The sequence below is a fragment of the Dasypus novemcinctus genome, chromosome 5 (genome assembly GCF_030445035.2).
Source record: "Dasypus novemcinctus isolate mDasNov1 chromosome 5, mDasNov1.1.hap2, whole genome shotgun sequence".
In the NCBI taxonomy this organism is placed as follows: domain Eukaryota; kingdom Metazoa; phylum Chordata; class Mammalia; order Cingulata; family Dasypodidae; genus Dasypus; species Dasypus novemcinctus.
The window spans coordinates 118,069,516-118,089,163 of record NC_080677.1 but is presented as its reverse complement, the minus strand read 5'-3'; the positions used below and the strand labels follow the sequence as shown (position 1 = coordinate 118,089,163).

Here is a 19,648-nt window from a genome sequence, read left to right as displayed (position 1 = left end):
AGATAGCTAACTCTTGTACACCATGGTGGAAAGAATGTGCAAAAACATTAGCAAAATGAGTAGAAATATAAGCATATTATCTAGAAATAAGGAAGTAAGTACTAAGCCTCTAATTAGGACACGGTTTAGTTGCTATTTTTTTTTTCACTCCATGACAAATGTTACAGAAAAATCTCTCTCTTTAAATTATATACATGTATAATTTTTAGAAAAACAGAAAAGCTAAAAAATAGATGTAAATGAAAAACACAAATTATCACCTAAAGAAATCACTTAAGTATGCTAAGATCCACCTACTACTGGTAATAAGAAGCATAGTACCATGTAAAGGGAACATACTTGGTTAGAACTAAAAAAAATCTCTTCAATTCAGATTTGCCACTTATTAAAGATGTGACCTTTGGTAAGTCGAATTCTGTGAACCTCAATTTTATCCCCATAAAATAGAGTAAAACACCTGCTCTACCTACCTCACAGATTTTGGCAAGGCTTAATAATTAGTAAGAATGAAAAAGCTTTGAAACTTACAGTGTGCCAAAATCCCTGCATTTTTAGTTCCTAGAAGTTGTATAATAGGCTATTTCTATGTCTGGAATAGTTAATTGTACTGATTCTTAGAAAGAGCATACTGATCTATCTAGCACAGTCATTTAAAAAATAAATTGGGACTATACTAAGAAAGTGATGATATCTGAAACATTCTAATTCTGGAAATCTAATTTATATGGTCTGATGAAAAAAAAAACTTCACACAAAAACATATGAAGTTGAATGTAAATATCTTCACCACCAATTTACCCTCCAATTTCTCTCTCTCTGGCACTCTCCCCCTTACTCTTTCTCTCCCTCCCCAGAATAAATGCAGTTCCAGTTCCTGTGTACATTTCCAAGTTCTGTCTATGTAAATGAGATTAAAAACACATACTGACTTCTGGGGAAGATGGCAGAGTAGGGACCACTCACCATGCCTCAGTCCTTCCACAAAATAACTATAAAACAGACTACTTTGAAACTTCAGAGGCCAGAATAACACTGTACAGCATCCAGGAGAGAGTGGGAGGAAGAGGCTGATAAATTACAGCAAAGAACTTGAAATTGTTCTCTCTGCTTGGTGTTACTGATGCCTAACCCCCATTCTTGTGGGAGGCCACCATGGAGTCCAGATCCTGGCTAGTGGATGGTGATAGAAAGGGACATAATAAAATCTTCTTTGCCAAGAATAGGGGTGTGCATGGTCGATCACAGTGGAATGAAGCTAGAAATCAATAATAGAGGGACAAAGGGAAAATTCACAAATATGTGGAAATTAAGCAACATACTCTTAAACGACCAATGGGCCAGAGGGAAAATCAGAAGAGAAATTAGGAAATATCTTGAAGAGAACAAATATGAAAATACAATATACCAAAACTTATGTGATGCAGCAAAGGCAGTGCTGAGAGGTAAATTTATAGCTATAAATTGTTACATTAAAAAAGAAGACTTCAAACCAGATACCTAACCTCAAAACGAAGAACTAGAAAAAGAAGAGCATACAACTCAAAGCAAGCACAAGGATGGGAAGGATGAAGATCAGAGTGGAGATAAATGAACTAGAAAACAAACAATAGGGAGATTCAACAAAATCAAAAGTTGGTTCTTTGAAAAGATCAACAAAATCAACAAATCTTTAGTCTGAAAAAGAAAAAAAGAGGACACAAATAACGAAAATCAGAAATGAAAAGGGAAACATTACAACTGACTCCACTGAAATAAAAAGTACTATATGACTATTCTGTGAATAACTGTATGCCAATAAATTAACCTAGATGATATGGACAAATTCTTAGAAACACACAAAGTAACCTACATTGACTCAAGAAAATATAGAAAATTTCAAAATGCAAAATACCAATTACTAGTGAAGAGATTGTATCAATTATAAAAAACCTCCCAACAAAAAAAAAATCCCAGGACTAGATGGCCTCACAGCGGAATTCTACCAAATGTTCCAAGAAGACTTAATTTCAATTCTTCTCAAACTCTTCCAAAAAACTGAAAAGGAGGGAACACTCCCTAACTTCTATGAGACCAACATCACCTAATACCAAAGCAGGATAAAAATACCACGAGAAAAGAAAACTAAGACCAGTTTCTCATATGAATATAAGATATAAAAATTCAACAAAATACTAGCAAACCAAATCCAGAAGCTATTAAAAGAATATACCTTGATAAAGTGCAAGGTTTGTTCAACATAAGAAAATCATTTAATGTAATACACCACATTTACAGAACGAAGGGGAAAAAAAACACATGATCATCTTGATGCCAAAAAGGCATTTGACAAAACACAGCACCTTTTCTTGATAAAAACACTTAGAACACAAGGAATGTCAACATGATAAAGGGCTTGTATAAAAAACTCACAGGTAACATCATTCTCAGTGATGAAAAGACTGAAACCTATCCCTTGAAGATTAGTTAGCCAAATATGTGCTGATGCAAAATACCAGAAATCTGTAGGCTTTTATAAAGGGTATTTATTTGGGGTAGAAGCTTATAGTCACAAGGCCCTTAAGAAGTGAACTCAAGTTACCATAAGAGGTTCTTTCTCACCCAAAGTTGCTGGACATATGTTGATACAAGATGGTGGATAATGTCTATGTCCATCAGGGTTCAGCCTTCCTTCTTCCTCTTAAGGCTCTGTGGTCCCAGCTTCTTCCAATCTGATATAAGGCTTGTATCTCTCCCTGGGGCTTGTTTCTTTCCAGACTAAGCTGCTCAGGTCTCTTCACAAGGTCAGCTGCAGGCTATTAGGCTCATCTCTCATCGGAGGGCCTCTGCTGTATGTATCTAATGAGCTCTCGCTCTTCCTAGGTGTTCTTCTCTATGTGTTTACTTCCACGTGAGTATCTGTTTTATCCCTAAGGGGTCTGTCTGGGAGTCAATGCTGAGTGGCACTCTAATGACATGGTTGCATCAGAGCCCTAATCTTAACAGAATTTAATCAGATATCTCAGCTGAATCTAATACAATCAAAGGGTTATCACTCCAAAGGAAATCACCAGTTTACAAACATAACCTATATTTTTTTGGAATTCATAAATATCAAACTGCTACAATCAGGAGGAAAATAAGGATGCCCACTGTCACCACTGTTACTCAATACTGTACTAGAAATTCTAGCTAAAGCAAATATGGAAAGAAAAAAGAAAGCAAGCATTCCTTCCAAATTAGAAAGGAAGAAGTAAAATTTCCCTGTTTGCAGATGATATGATCTTATATACAGAAAATCCTGAAAAATCCACAACAAAGATCAACATCAAAAATTCAGTAGTGTTTCTATAAACAAGCAATGAACAATCAAGAAGAATTGAGAAAAATTCCACTCACTATAGCAATGAAAAGAATCAAGTATCTAGGAATAAATCTAACCAATAATGTAAAGGACTTGTACAAAGACAAGTACAAAACACTGCTAAAAGAAATTAAAGAAGACCTAAATAAATGGAAGGATATTCTATGTTCATGGATTGGAAGACTTAATATTGCTGATGTCAATACTATCCAAATCAAATCTATGCAATCCCAGTCAAAATTCCACCAACTTTCTTTCCTATTATAAAACCCAATTTTCCTGCTTAGAAATAAAATAACTTTCACATCTTGTGGTCATTAACTTATCATACCATTCCTTTTCTGTCTATTCTCTATAACTCCTGGACCTTCTTTCACAATCATCTCATTTTTATCTGTTGTCTGCCAAATACTCACCCTTACAATTGAAACTCATCTTTTTGCTCTCTAGAAACTTTTACACTGTATTGCCCACCTGCATTCTTAGTTTTCTCTAGTCTATTTGCATATACAGAGGGGAAAATGCCTGTCCATAAGTAGGTGTTATATGTGTACCTATGGCTTTGTAGGTTTGTGCAAATCACACTCTACATCTATTTAAAGGAAAATTTAAAAGGAATTCGAAAAATCACTTGCATGATACATGTTCCTTTTTTCTCTAAAGACCTTAAAAATATAAATATTAAATCTTATCAGATTTATATGTACACCATATTGAAAGTGTGCCATATTTAGTTTGCTTTCAAGGAGGCTCTTTGAAACAGTTTAAAGGTTTATAATTTTCTTTTGTGGAAAGTAACCTATAATTCAAGGCTATGTTTTTTCTGTGTGTGTTAAAGAAAATTGGAAACTATTATTTGTTGGAATACTTCTGTCTTTGGATATTTAATGGACTCATCTAAAAGTTGTATATGCCTGTACTGCAAAAATAAATTTAACACTTCTGACTCACTGATTATGTCTTCACTCCTACCCAATGACTTGCTAATTATAAAGTATCAAGATACTTTCTCTTAATTTTTTCTCTAGAAGTCTGTATATAATTAACTTTGTTTTGTTTTTTTTTTTAATCTTGCTCTTCCTCTTCATAGCTTGTTACTTAAGTAATCAACACATTTAAGGCAATTTGAAAGTAGAGAGAAGCAGAATAAGCAACTGGAGAGATGAAGTAGATATATACCTGTTTTATGGCTTGCTGAGCCAAGAACGCCATCTGTAGGGGGTTGGGCTTTATTGCTTGTCGTGGTATGTTCTGGTTTGCTGGATATCTCAGTTGTTGAGGATGAGGAGGAAGAACTGGTCCATTGGGTTTGGGGCTGTGATTTTGAAAATTTATCAAACGTGGAGGGGGTTGCTGGAAAAAATAAATTACAACAATTTAGTAAAAATTACCTCCCGAAAGACCAATTATAGAAAAACCTAACTATTTCATAAAACTTTTATAGAAAGATATCACTCTGACAGATTAATCATGTGTTACTATTACAACATGGGTAAGGGTGCATAGATTCCAGATTTTGTGTAAGCAATAAAAAACGAGTTTTCTTGGAAAAAGCCTTGGTAAAAGAGTTGTTAACTAAAGATATAAGTAAGTTATGAAAGTACTGGACCTAAGTCATGCTGGGAAGTAGCTAAAACTTGTCTTTGGTAACTTTCTAAGTCTTTGGTGACTTTCTTTTGCAAAGAACTGCCCCTTTCAAACTTAACACAGTTAAAGAGGTGGTAAAATAATAATTGATAATATTTGTTGAGCAATTATTAAATGCCAGGTAATGTTTTATGTGCTTTAAATGTACTAACTCATTTAATCCTAACAATGACCCTATGAGGAAGGGATTATCTAATACATTTTACAGATAGAAAACTGACATATAGAGAATTTTAGTAACTTGCTCAAGATTAACGAAGTGGTGATAGGACCTAGGATTTGAACTCAAATTGTCTAGTTCCAAGGTCTGTCCTCTTAAGCAGCAAATCATTAATAATGAAAATAGTTGACATTAAATAATAACATTAAAGTATTGATAATGTGTTTTAGGTTCTTATTAAGACAGAACTGTATGTTGGGTATCATAATTAGCATATTACATGTATTATCTAATTAACCCTAAGATATAGGTATTATTATCTGTATTTTATAAATTACAGGAAACTAAGGAGCTTAAGTAACTTGAAAAAAGTCATATAGCCAGTAAAAGGCTTTAATTCAAACACTAGTCTGCCATATCATTACCAAAAAATGTTCTGGTGTTTAGCTGGCTGCTGACTGAGGAAGAAGTCTTCCATTTTTTTTAAAGGGATCCCCCAAGGACAACACTGATTGATTTTATGATAGGAAGTCTGGGTGAGGGAATTAGAGATAGGGCAGTGGGTGGGAAGGCAAGCTTAATATATTTGAGTCACGGATGATGGATGTCTTGGTTATTTTAAGAGCTGCTGAACACAACTTTACTATCATTATCTAAGACCAGGCCTGCTTCCAAATTTACCTGATGAGAGATGGAAGGTTGCTGGATGGGCCCCTGCATTCTAGGGTTTGGTAAACCCACAGGTGCTGGCCTCCGTTGCACCTGTTGCCTCTGAGCCATTACCTGTTGCTGCATATGCTGGAGTCGTAATTGAGCTAGGCTGATCTGTGTTGGAAACTTGGATAACTGGTTTGAAGATAAACCACCTGGTGGCTGTGAATTCTGTTCCACGACAGGATTCTGCTTTGGCATTTGTGGCTGACTCTCTTTATCCTCGATTACTAAAGAACCTAATTAAAGATAAAAGGTTAATTTCGAAAGTTTTTCTGATATTGAAATACCACACTTTGTAAGGCTATTTTAGTTGACCTTCAGAACTGCCAAGGAACCTTTGGTCTCAGGACTCCTTTACACACTTAAAATTAGAGGACCCCAAAGAGCTTCTGTTTATGTAAGTTATTGCTATTTGATTTACCTATTATAAATTAAAAATGCGAATTAAAAAATATTTACCCATTCATTCACTTAAAATTAAAAAAATAAACCCATAAATAGCATTTTTATGAAAAATAACTACTTTCCAAAAGAAAAAAAAAAAGCTTAATAAGGAGGGGCATTGTTTTACACTTTTAAAAAACTTTTTAATGTCTGGCTTAATGGTCAAACTATCACATCTGCATCTACATTATAAGCTGTAATGTATATTTAGGTTTAATTAGATGAAGAAAATCCAGCCTCACACAGATAGTTGGAAAAGGAAGGACTTTGTAGATCCCCTCAAAAGAGCCTCAGAATCAGATTCTTTGAGAACCTGTTACTACTGGTTCTAAAAACAATCCTGCAAAGTATATCTGATTCTTTACTGTCAGCAACTTGTAATCTCTCAAGTTCCTTATATCTATACTATACCATACATGTATTTCTGTTAGAAAATATTTTGACTGAGTCAAAACTACACTTTTAGAGTTTAAAGTTGCCTCTGAAAAGTCTGATTCAAGCATAAGGAAAAGCTTGATTTCTTCAACAGCAGGAACTCAATTATTTCTGATTAAGTATACCCATTCTAAAAAATATAGTTACCATTCATTGAATACCTACTGTGTCTCAGACACCATGACACATATATATATATACATATATATATATATTCTTGTTAAATAGCCATCTACAAATATGATTTAGAGAGATTAAACAACTTACCAATGTCACCAAGACATTAAGTAAATATTCATCTATATCAGTATTATTTCCTTGCTTTCTTCCATGATGTTTCTCAGAAGCGATGGATAAACAAGTTTGGGAAACTTGTCTTCTCATTGGAGATTTACAGTGTAAACTGACAGCCCTGAGAAGTCCTATAGTAAAGGACATTATTTAACTTTATTCCACCAGAGTTTCACAAACTTATTTGTCCAGGAGCTCCTGTTTTCATTTTGCTTTTACTGATGTGGATAATATAAACTAAGGGAGATTTATCTAAAACTTTACCCATTTATGTGTGTACAGTTTAAAGCATAATTTTTAAATGTACCTAGATCTACGGTGTATTTATGTGTGTTTATAAATACATATATCCCTATATACATGACTATTTGTATGGGTTTATACTTAAGATACATTCTCTATATAGCTGAATGTGGGGTGGGAGATGGTATGCGCTAAGTTACCTGGTATACATATGCTATTTCTAAAGATGCTTTTTTAGTAATGTAGGTGAAAGTGTGTGTGATCCTAATTACATGACAAGCATCAATATATATATGGTTGTCTATGTCTTAAACTGGCCTTCAAGAGTCTCTTTATCATTCCCCCCCACCCCAAGGATTCCTTTTTTCTTCATTTGTATGGATGAGATTTGTTTAAGTCTATTTCTTCCTTTCCTGTATGTTTTCAGAGCACTGGCTCTCCAGCCATTTCTTCCTTTCCTACCCACAATTAGCCCTTGGGAATCAGAGAGCGACTATCGTTGACCATTTGGGGCTCAAAGTATATGAGGCCCAGAAATGTCAAAGGAATATTGGTTGTTAAGGAAAAATAATGTATAGAGAACTCTTAGCTTTCTGTTTGCCATAATTTTCCTGTGAGAAATTAGGGAGACAAAAAAGTCAAGATTGTTTCTACTCAGCAAATAACGTAACAAAAAGTTAACAACTTCATGCTGATCTGCCTGCAAGGGTATTTTAGCTCTTAATATTCTTGAAATGACAGTCCCCTTTGTTAAAATTCAGTGGGCTCTATACTTAAGATCCAGGCACTTTTCTGTAAGCATGGTATACTTCAATTACAAAGTTCCAAAATAAATATATAATTATTACCTGGCAGGCAAAAAAAAAGCCTTTGCAAAATAAAGCAATTTGGACCTATTTTAACAGAAAACATTCTTTTTCCCTATTTTTTAAAAAGCAGTTTTATTGAGATATACCATCCGATCTCTCCAAAGTATATCATCAATGGCTTTCAGTATATTCACAATGTCATGCATTCATCACCACAGAAACATTTTACAATTTCATTACTCCAAAAAGAAAAACTTCACACCCTTTAGCAGTCACCCAACAGAAAACATTCTTTAGAGCAAAATAAAAATCCTGTTTCAATGGCGTTCAAGAATGAGCCCATTCTGATAAATCTAGAAGTAATAGCACAAACAGTATTCTACAGAAAAAAAGAACCTCTAAATGCCGAAGCCTAGAAATCCTGTAAGACAATATAAAGGGTGTTTTCATATCATCCATATATATATGTATATATGCATGCTATTTATATGTGCCATGCATAAACACACCTATACATATACTAATGAAATACCAGCAAAACAATATGTCTTTAAAACAAGAAATAGAAAACATTTGAGGGTAAAGAGGAGCATTTTCAATATCATGTCATAATCATTAAGAATAACATCAAAAAATGGCACTTTTGAGAAAAAGTACATAATGACCTACCTAAATTGATAATATTTTGAGCCCAAAAACCAGGATCACAATGAAATTGAATGGTATTGTTGGTTGCTGGGGAGGCATCACACCTTGCTCGAAGGAGGTGCCGTAATCGATATGTAATCTAGAAGAAAGAAGAGAGACAACCAAACATCAATATCTTTATCATCAGGCACATACTTTATTAAGGACTCAGTAAATACATTAAAAAATGGTACCTGGCATGTATGCTCATATACAGTAAACAATCACACATGCGTTATAAAAAGTGGACTTTTTTATATTCAACATTCCAACATATACCTCCAGTTGGAATTTTTAATATAAAACTGAAAAGTACCTTAAAGTGTTAGTAAGGTGAAGTTAGATTTTTCAAATAGTAATAAAACTTCACAGAAACACCAACTCAAATTTTGTAAAACCAAAATAAAGCATATCTTTCTCTTTTTTTATTTTACTTATCCTTTTAGAGGAAGGATTCAGAATTTAAATTAGGGGTTAATGGGTTACAAGAATACACATCATTCTCCATGCTCAGGCAATGGAAGTACAGCAATAACTAGGCCTGCCAGTGGTATAGTTCTTCTTGCCTCTCAATGCTGTTCTGTCCCTATCATCTTTCTTAGAAAAAAACACCCAGTTTTGAATCTCATGTCATCACATAATTCTATCCATCCCCTCTCCATATTGTAGTCTTCATTGAAACCCCAGGTTATTCTCTCCCAGACTTTGAAGATTTTAGCTCCTGACTCATAATCTACCATCTCCAACACTTCACCTGTCATAATACTTGATAATTTTAATATCCACCTAGATGATCCTTCTTTCCAGCTCATTTTCTCTAATGTCCAGATACTAATGATCCTATAAATCCCACTGTCCTACAAGTTTTTACAACTTTTCCCTGTCTTTACTCTCTATTGCTCAATACCTTCCCATCCAGTTTATATTCCAGAGTCAATTATCATAATCATTTCCTTGCATATAATCCTTTAACTCTCTCACGCATCAAATTACACATACTATCCACCCCCTCTCCATATCCTCTCCCTCCTCCTATCATCCATTCCCTCCAAAACAAAACTTTCTGCCTGCATGTAACTGAACAGATAAAAGGAAGATCTCACTTTAAAAACTTTAGGTTAGCCCTTAAGGCATACTGGCTATCACATGACATTTCTTTAGTCCATTCACTTCTCTATTCTCCTAAATGACTGTTTTATAATGTCTTTTCTTTTGAATTTCTAGTATCTCTTCTCCCATTTTCAATCTCAGCAGACAGCTGTACTTACACTGTTTCACTGAGAAAACAGAAACAATCAAGAGACTTTCCACAATCTCCCACCATCTACCACTATCAGTGTTCCCTAAAGTTACAGGTGCTTAAACATCTAGACTTCTGACTAAAGCCAATCTTTTTACTTATACAATTGATCCCATACCTTCTGGCCTACTCAAGGACATTTTAAAGCTATTTCCTCCCTCTCCTACATCACCAATTTTTCCATTTTACTGAATCACTCCCATCAATATATAAATATATAAAAACAAAAACAAACCTCTGAACTCCTCCTCCCCTAACATCAACCACCCCATTTTTCTGCTCTTTTACAGCAAAACTCTTTTAAAGACTCATCTATAATTATTGTATCCTATTCCTTTCTTCCCATTCTTCTCTGAAAGCACTGATGAGGCTTTCACTGGTGTTTTGCACAGGTGGTCATTCTGCACTCTTGTTTAACACCTCCTTTACATGGCTTCCAGGAATTATAATTTCGTGGATTTCCCCTTTAATTCACTGATATTTCTTGGAGCCACTCAGAACAGGTTTAGGTCCAATGCAAATTGTTTTTGAACTCTCCAGTTAAGAGCCTGGCTTTCCATCCCTATTGTTGGCATTGCATCTTCTCAGTCTCCCTGGTGGATTCTTCTTTTATTTTTATTTTCATGGTGGGCTCTTTCTCTTTCCCCATACCGCCACATGCTAGAGTACCCCAGGGCTCAATCTTTGGACCTCTATTTCCCTAAATCCATATACTTTTAGTGATCTCATCCAGTTTTATAGTTTAAATGACTCCTTATTTTATATCTCCTGCTTAGATTCCTTTGAACTTACATTTCCAACTACCTCTTCAACATCTCTACCTGATTGTCTTAATAGGTATTTCAAATTTATCATGTCCAAAAGGGAAATCTTGATTTTTCTCAAGTCTATTCTTCCTATAGTCATCCCCATCTCAATTATTGGCAACACTATTCTTACTATTTAGGTCAGGAGAGAGGTTTTGATTCCTTTTTTTTCTCATGCCCCACATTCGACCTGCCAACACATTCTGTTGGTTCTACCTATAAAATATATAAATAATCCTGCCAATTCTCATCAACTCCACTATGAAAATAAATCAGATGATGAATTATTGCTTAAAGGTTCTAACTGGTCTCCCTTGTCCTTGACCACGTACAGTCTACTCTTAACACAGCAGCCAAAGTGATTTTGTTAAAATATAGGTTATTTCATGTCAATCTTCTCTAACTCTTCAAATGGTTTCTCATTTCACTCAGAGTAAAAACCTAAGTCCTCATAATGGACTACAAGGCTTGCACTACCTAGTCTTTCACTACCTTTCTAACCTGACCTTGCACTACTCTCTGCTTGCTGCTATGTTCCGGTCCAACAGGCCTCTTCCACTTCACAAAAACTCCTACCTCAGTCTTTGTACTTGCTGTGTAGTCTGCCAGTAATACTCTCCCCCAATATCTGTATAGTCTGCTAAGTTCCTTCACGTTGGTGTTAAATCAAATGTCATCCTCTTAGGTAGACTCAAAGAGAAACTGGTGCATTGATTAGTATTAAGTGCTGTACCTACATACCTGATGAATATGATAATCTCCTCTATACTAGATCATATGCAAAGTGATATTAAGCATGTTAAAGATATTTACAGACTTAATTGATTTTATAAGTAGTAAATGAAACTGCCTATGAGATATAAAAAATACAACAACAAAACCTGATTCTCTTAAGCACTGCCTTCATTTTGCTTGCAATATGCTTGTCTTGTTGCCTATATTGCCTTTGTAGGTTTATGTTTAAAGCACCCTCCAAGAAGATATGAAAATTTTCTTTGCCTATGATCAGGAAGTAACTACAGAAGATAAGACCTTTGCCCATTTTCTTTATATGAGGAATTCTTACAAAACATACCTACTTAAGAATAAGAAGAATATAAACACAAGGGGGATTTGATAGCTGGAAAGTTTGCTTACTAAAAATTTCTTACTAAGGAGCTCTGAAAATTCTAATATACTCATAATTGAACTGGTTTTCTATTAATCTTAGTTTACTGCTTGTACTTAGTTCCCTGAAGGATATTAACCAGATCTCAGTTTTGCTTACAAGAATAACAGCTCAAAGCAAAACCAGACAGAATGGAGTCAGAAGCACTTTATGACCTAGTAAATCTGTAAGTTTTCTCAAAGACAAAAACTTGATATCCTTGACCAGTTGGATGGGAAAGCAGTCATTACATCCCTTCTAAATTGTGGTCAAGTTTGATGTGTTTGAGACAATGCAGGACTGAGAAACTGCACACATTCCTTTTTCTTTGCCTTTAAAAACCCTAGCTCTCATTCTCATTGTGAACTGGTTTTGGGAAGGTTCCTCCAGTTCCTTGCTTGGACATTCAACAAGAGATATGTTTCTCCCTTGTGGCACAGGATCAGGTGGACTCTTCTATTGGAAATACCTATGTTTATAGTAAAAACATTTTCACAGCCTCAAAACTATAAGCTTGTAGACAAATTCTGATTTTTAAAAGCCAACCCATTTTATAGTTATCTGCTTTTGGCAGCAAAGCAAACTAGAAAACTTGCCAAGAAAGAAAACATTGAATAAAATATGTGAGTTATCTCCTTAAAAGGAAATCTGCTTTAATTAAACTGTGAAGCAAATCATTTGGGCTTAAATACTTTTTATTTCCCCTTAATGTACATTGCTATGAATTCCTTCTTTTATGCTGATGAGAAACTACATGACTCAATTTATAACTCACATAGCTAAGATATATTTGCTAATTAAGTTATGGTAAGGTCTAAAAGTAGTATCAAACTTGACCAAACTCTGCTCCCTAAGTAACAAAATTTCCTGCTCTATTGCTGTCAAATTATTACTCATCAAAATGTAAACCATTATGCTTGACAAAGTCCTGATGCATGTTTAGATAATTATGAGAAGTCAAAAGCCTGACTAGTGTAGAAGATAAATAATGGTCCCTGAAGTCTACCTGTCAATTCCTTCAGATGTACCTGAACTTAAAAATGGACTCAGGTTTCACACTGAGAACATGGCTACTGATCAAAAAGCAAAGACAAAAATTTAAAAAAAGATATTAAAGGTGTCAAAACAGCTTTTGAGATGGCAATACTACATACTGTATCCTTTCTATAGACTTTAAAAAACCTTAAAAAATAAATTTAGTGTTTTGAGTTTCTAACCCTATGAAACAGCATGGAGCTTTGTCTATATTTTGCATATAGCTTCTGACTATAGATGTTATTTGGTACCACATTTTTTTTCAGCAATCCTTTTTTGAGCTCCTGTTTGTCAAGCATTGGGTAACACAAAGTTCCTATCCTTAGGAAGGATAAAATCTAAGGAGATACATAGAAAAAAATATGTAAATATAATAATAGTAGATAAAAATCAGTAAATATAACAGACATATGTACAAGTGCTTTCTAGGTACAGGAAAGGGAACTGAACCCTGTCTTGGTCACAGAAGGAAGGCCTAACTGACCCCAGTAATTTCTAAAGATGAACAGAAGTCATCCAGAGGAAAGAAAAGGCATTCTAAGAAAGAGTATGAGTCCAGGCAAAAATGTATAATATGTTCAGAGTTCTGAGGATCAGAAGTAAGGAAATGGGGGAAATGGACTTGGCCCACTGGTTAGGTCATCCGTCTACCACATGGGAGGCCCACGGTTCAAACCCCGGGCCTCCTTGACCTGTGTGGAGCTGGCCCATGTGCAGTGCTGGTGTGTGCAAGGAGTGCCGTGCCACGCAGGGGTGCCCCCTGCGTAGGGGAGCCCCATGTGCAAGGAATGCGCCCTGTAAGGAGAGCCGCCCAGCATGAAAGAAAGTGCAGCCTGCCCAGGAATGGCGCTGCACACACGGAGAACTGACACAAGATGACGCAACAAAAAGAAAGACAGATTCCTGAGCCATTGACAACAACAGAAGCAGACAAAGAAGAACACACAGCAAATAGACACAGAGAACAGACAACAGGATAGAAGGGGAGAGAAATAAATAAAATAAATAAATCTTAAAAAAAAAAAAGAAGAAGGAAATGGCAGTGAGATCAGAAAGAATAGAAAGGATGAGATATTCAGGAAATATAAAGAAGGTCCCTGAAGACTGAAGGGGATTTGGGGCATAGAAAAGAATAAAGAATCCCTTTTAACTGCCATACATTTAATAATTTCCTAACCACTTGTATTATAGAAATATCCACTGCTATTAAAGAGAATGACAATGGCAAAAGCAATTCAATGGAGGAGGAAGGGACAGTCTTCAACTTTTCCAGGAAAGTCTATTCAAAGGCTGGTCTTTTCAACAAATATTCAACAAATGCTTATTGACTGTTCAACCAAAAAGTTGTTCAGTCTGAAACACCCAGACTGTACATCCACAGGCAAAAATAAAAAAAAAAATTCTAGACAGACCTTACACTTTTCACAAAAATTAACTCAAAATAGATCACAGAACTAAAAGGTATGCACTATATAGATGTTTACATTAAACACAATGAAAGCAATAAACACACACACTTAGGTTTGAAAGACTATACCACTGATAATTATGAAAGATAAAAATCTAAGAGTTGCAACGGTTTGCTCGGTCGGTAGAGGTGGGGTCTGGCTGCGGACGAGGGGTCGGTCCAGCTCTGGACGAGGGGTCGGTCCGGCAGCAGACGAGGGATCGGTCTCACAAGGGGTTGCGCGGTTCGGCTGACGGGGTCGCCCGGCGAAGCAGGCGACGAACTGGGGACAAGGGAGGCCAGGCCCTTGTCGGGGGCTCTCAGGACTGGAGGGCGCACGGCAGAAGAACTACCGCGGAGACAAGGTAAACACGCAAGTCCACTTTATTGAGGGAGAGGCAACAGTTTTATAGGGGCTGGGGAAGGCTGATTGGTCGAAGCCACGCTCTGTTCTGATTGGTTGCCGGCGAAAGGTCAGTGGGCGGTACTGGACGGGGGAGGGGTGGTGGTTAGGGATTGGCTGTCGCTGTTGCTGGGGGAAGGGGCAGGGTTTAGGGATTGGTGGCTGCTGTTGCTGGGGTGGAGGGCAGACTTGAGTTTCCCGCCCACGCCTGGCTGTTGCTGCTGTGGGGGGGGGGGAGGAGGGAAAGGGCAGACTGGATTTTTCCGCCCATGCCTGGCTGTTGCTGCGGTCGGGGGAGGGGAAAAGGGCAGACTGGAATTTTCCGCCCTGCGCCTGCGCAGGGAGAAAGAAGAAGAAGGGTGCCGCCCCACAGGCATCGTGTGGCGCCATCCAGGAGGAGGGGCGGCCGCGGAAGCATGGCTGCCGAGAAGGGGAGACCCGAGGGCACTCTGCGCCCATGCTGAGCTTCCTTCAGGGGTGGCGGTGAGTCCGACCAGCCACCCTATTATGGGGGCAGCGGCTTGGCCTGCCGTGGCTGCTCCCCCGCCAGGCCAGCAAACCACACTTCAGCCCGAGGGGTGACCGCAAAGAGTTGAATATATTTTCAGGTTTAGGAATAGTTTTAAAAATAGCTATAAGTCAATATTCTAATAAGACATTCTATATTTGAATCTAGTGTATAAAGCTTGTTCAGAAGTACGTTTTCTCATGTAAAAATGGTCACAGGAAATTTCTGCTCCATGATTCCAAAACATGGAGTAGGTAACAAAACTAATGTAGACGTCTTAATTTGATTTTAGAGTGCAGATCTCTGCCGAATCTTTAATAAAACTAAAGTAAAGCAGGAAATTTTAAGGATGTTTATGTAGCTTGATTTCCAGTGGCTAAGTGTCTTCTAGATCCTTGCTACTCAAAGCGTGGTCTACCAACTGGCAGCATTAACATCACCTGGGAGTTTGTAAGAAATGCAGAATCTCTGGTACCACTCCTGACTATGAACCAGAATCCTCATGTAATTAACATGTAGTGACCATACTTTCGGTATCAAGGTTCTAGACTACTGTCAAAATAGCAGTTAAAGTTGAAATACCTAGCACCATCTACTGCTGATAGAATAAGTAGTACAGGGAAGTGGCTGTGGCTCAATGAGTTGGGCTCCTGTCTACCAAATGGGAGTCCCAGGGCCTCTTTGTGAAAGCAAGGTGGCCCACGCTTGTGCCACAGAGAGCTGACAGCCCACACCGCGGAGAGCTGAGGCAGCAAGAGGACCCAACAAAGGGAGATGAGCAGACACAGAAAAAGTGCGCAGTGAATGGACACAGAGAACAGACAGCAAAAAACAAGCTGCAAAGGGCAAATTAAATAAATAAATAAATCTTAAAAAAAAAAAAAAAGAATAAGTAGTATAGGGTAGGCAGGAACCACAAAAACTCTGGGGTCTGGTGTCCAGGTTGGAATCCTGGTTATAGTGCTTATGGTGTGACTGTAGGCATGCTAACTCTATGCCTTAGTTTCATCATCTACACAACGGGGATGGATAGATGTCCATATCTCATAGGACTGATGAGAACTTTAAATGAAGTATTACACAGCAAGTGCTTAGAATTAGTGCTTGGCACAGTATAGGTGCTTAGTAAATATTTACTATTGTCATTATTGTTAGTATTAAGTTCAATTACCACTAAGACACTTGGCATTTTTATGGTATGCTAAATGCCACACACAGTCTATCTTACCAGTCGTTTGCTATAAAGTAATGCTGTACTGCTGCCGCTGGAAACTGCCCATTTAGAAAAATGCATGACATGCTCCAACTGTTTAGAAAGTCCAGCCACTTCTTGCTGTTGCTGCATAAGTTTCATGCGATGGTCCTTTGCAAGGCTCTAAAAACAAGAAAATAACTCCACAAATTAGTTTCTACAAGTAACATACATTTTAAAGATCATTTTCAGATTACCAAATTAGAATAACTATCACCCCTAAGTACCCAACTGACAAAAACTGAAATCCTCTTAGTTTTTTCCCTAAGTACAAAGTATCATTATCATTGGTAGCAAAAGACTACATCCCAAACATATGCCCCTAACCCAAGGGGTCTGGTTTTACATATACTGGGGTTTAGGTCTCTGTTGATTAATTTTCCAATATAGACGAAGAAAGGCCAAAACTATGGGTTAGCTATAATATAACAAATGACTGTTAAATTCAATACTTACAAATAAAGCAGGTGTACAATCCAGCAATCTAGTAAAGTTACCATATCACAATTTACTTAAATCACATGATTTCACTTTTTAGACATTCTTGTCTAGATTGCATCCAGTATGTGCCCTGAGTTATGCCATGTGGTAAACAACACATACAGTTCATATGAAGTAAAAAAAAAAAGAAGCATATTATTTCTGTCTATTGAGAATTAGCTTGTGAGCCAACAGATACAGTAGTGAATACTTGTGCCAATGAATTCTGAGTGAAGCTATGAAAGAGCAAAATATTTCGCTAAGAGTTGTATATAAGCAAGAACACAGGATGATTGAAAGTGGTGTGTACTGAACTTGAGTTATTTTAAGGCCCTAGTCAGTTCCAAATTTGGAAAATACACATGTGCTAAACTGAATTAAGGGAAGAGCTCCAGTGACTCTACCTGTTAAGGGATTACTAACAGTCAATGGCTTTGTCATATCTACCTTAAGTTCAGAGAAAAGATCTCTCACTTATTAGGCTATTTCTGACCTCTGTAAAAAGTGAGTGCTTCTTTGAAAACATTTCTGGAGGAACAGGGAGTCTGTTGACTTATGGGGATTTTGCAAATTAAGAATTAGAAACCTAATTTCTTGGTCTTCTATGGGAACAACTATTTGAGCAGATTTCTCTTGAGTCTTAGCTGATAAAATTAATTCTATTTATCTGTCTTCATAGAACTTTGTGAACCATGAAAATGGGTATGAGGACTAAAGGTGTATATTTAAAAGGTATTGTGAAAAGTATATATAAAAAGCAAGTAAAAATAATACCAATGACCAGGTTCATTCCTAGAGATCTGGGGTCCAGACATTGTATCTCTCTTATTTTAAAGCTTGCAAGTAATTCGTATGTATAGTCAAGTTTAGAATTATAGCCACAGTAATACATAGACACTACTATACTAATTATCTCTGGGAAAGCAAAAAGAAAGGATGTATGATTTTAAGCAGAGCTTTGGAAACTTTATTAGTTCTAATGGGGGAAAAACCCACAAAACTTGAAAACATAGCTGTGATAAATGGGATTTGATTTTTCCTGTTGCGATTACTTGCTCACTAAATAATTATTTGTTTCAAAAAGAATACAGATCTCCTTTCACACAAAAATAGCTAAAGAACAGGCTGAAACAGCCTAGGAAAAGATCTTCTAGGGTTTAGGACACCAGGAGAAGGCTGGATATACCACCAAGAGGAGACAGGGACTAAGGGACTTCAGAATTCTCCTACCACTGGGCCTGTAGCTACAGACAAAGAGATTCCAGGGAATCTACCACTCCAGGAAAGGGGAGAGAAAGGGACACAGGCTAAGGATGACTCAGCTTTTGACCTACAAATTTGGTCTACTTTGTCCTACCAGCTCTTCCAAGCCAGGTAGGACCACACCATGATTTGCCCTGGGAGCCAGCACAGGACCAGAGGATTCCGACTCTCCCAATATCCCTTTCTTCTAACCAGGACTGACTATTGAGGATGTACCTCCCCAGGAAAGGGGGAGAGACAGATACACAGCCTAAGGTTGACTCAGCTTTTGACTCACAAATTTGGTCGGCTCTGTCCCAGGAGCCCTTCCAGGCAGTACAGCTACGCTATCATATAGCTTGGGAACCAGGAAAGAGCTAAAGGTATACGACCCTCCAGTCTTCTCTACTAACCAAGCCTCATAGTTGAGAACACAGAGAAATATTTCCTAGCCAGGAAAAGGGAGGGGGCTGCCAGAGAAGGTTGGAGAACTGGTTCAGAGAAAGTTTGAATTACAAGGCTCCTAGCCTCCAGACAGGAAGCTCTATAACATTGATCCCGTTTGTGTTGCAACAAATACACTTGGAACAGGCATTGAAATGAAAGCTGACAAAGAGCACCATCTGCTAGAATACCAAGGAAGTGCATGTAAGAAAATTAAAAATAATTAGACTATTTTGATGGCCCCTATAGCCTCCCTTCCCAAGGCCCCAGGAAGTGAATCAACAACCAATGATCAGATTCAGTGCCCAAGTTTAAGCAACTAGCAGGGACAATCCCTACAATCTAGGTTGAGCCAAGAATCAAAGAAGAGTGGTAAAATATAGCATACTGCCACTAAATCCCTACAGAAGAGAAAGAAATTGAACATGTGAGTAAACTATATTCTAATCAGATGCCTAAACATAAGCAAAAAATTATGAGCCATACTAAGAAAATGGAAGACATGGCCCAAGAAAAGGAATATACCAAAGTCCCAGAAGAGACATGGGATTTGAGAGAACTAATCAGTGAGACACGCACAAATTTCCAAAATCAAATCAATGAGTTACAAGACAACAGGGTTAAAGAGATAAATGACATCAAGAAGACACTGAATGAGCAAAGAATTTGAAATTCTGAACAGAAAAGTAGCAGAGCTCATGGGAATGAAAGACACACAGGTGAGAGGAAAAAAAAATCAGAGGCATATAACAGCCTCAAAATGACAGAAGAAAGAATAAGTGATACAGAAGATGGAATGGATGAATTGGAAGAG

At 37.1% G+C, this 19,648-nt stretch overlaps 1 protein-coding gene across 2 annotated transcripts in view; it reads right to left on the bottom strand.

The window, feature by feature from the left end:
- The window catches only part of TRIM24 (tripartite motif containing 24), a 140,008-nt gene that overhangs the window by 28,321 nt on the left and 92,039 nt on the right, over positions 1-19,648 (bottom strand). The window contains exons 7-10 of one of the 2 annotated variants that reach the window (XM_058297435.2): positions 16,645-16,791; positions 8,753-8,870; positions 5,829-6,097; positions 4,520-4,693 (exon numbers count right to left, since the gene is read on the bottom strand). In XM_058297435.2, coding sequence (XP_058153418.1) covers positions 4,520-4,693; positions 5,829-6,097; positions 8,753-8,870; positions 16,645-16,791 — 708 coding nt within the window. The remainder of the gene's footprint in view (positions 1-4,519; positions 4,694-5,828; positions 6,098-8,752; positions 8,871-16,644; positions 16,792-19,648) is intronic. The other variant, XM_058297436.2, reaches the window with a different exon arrangement.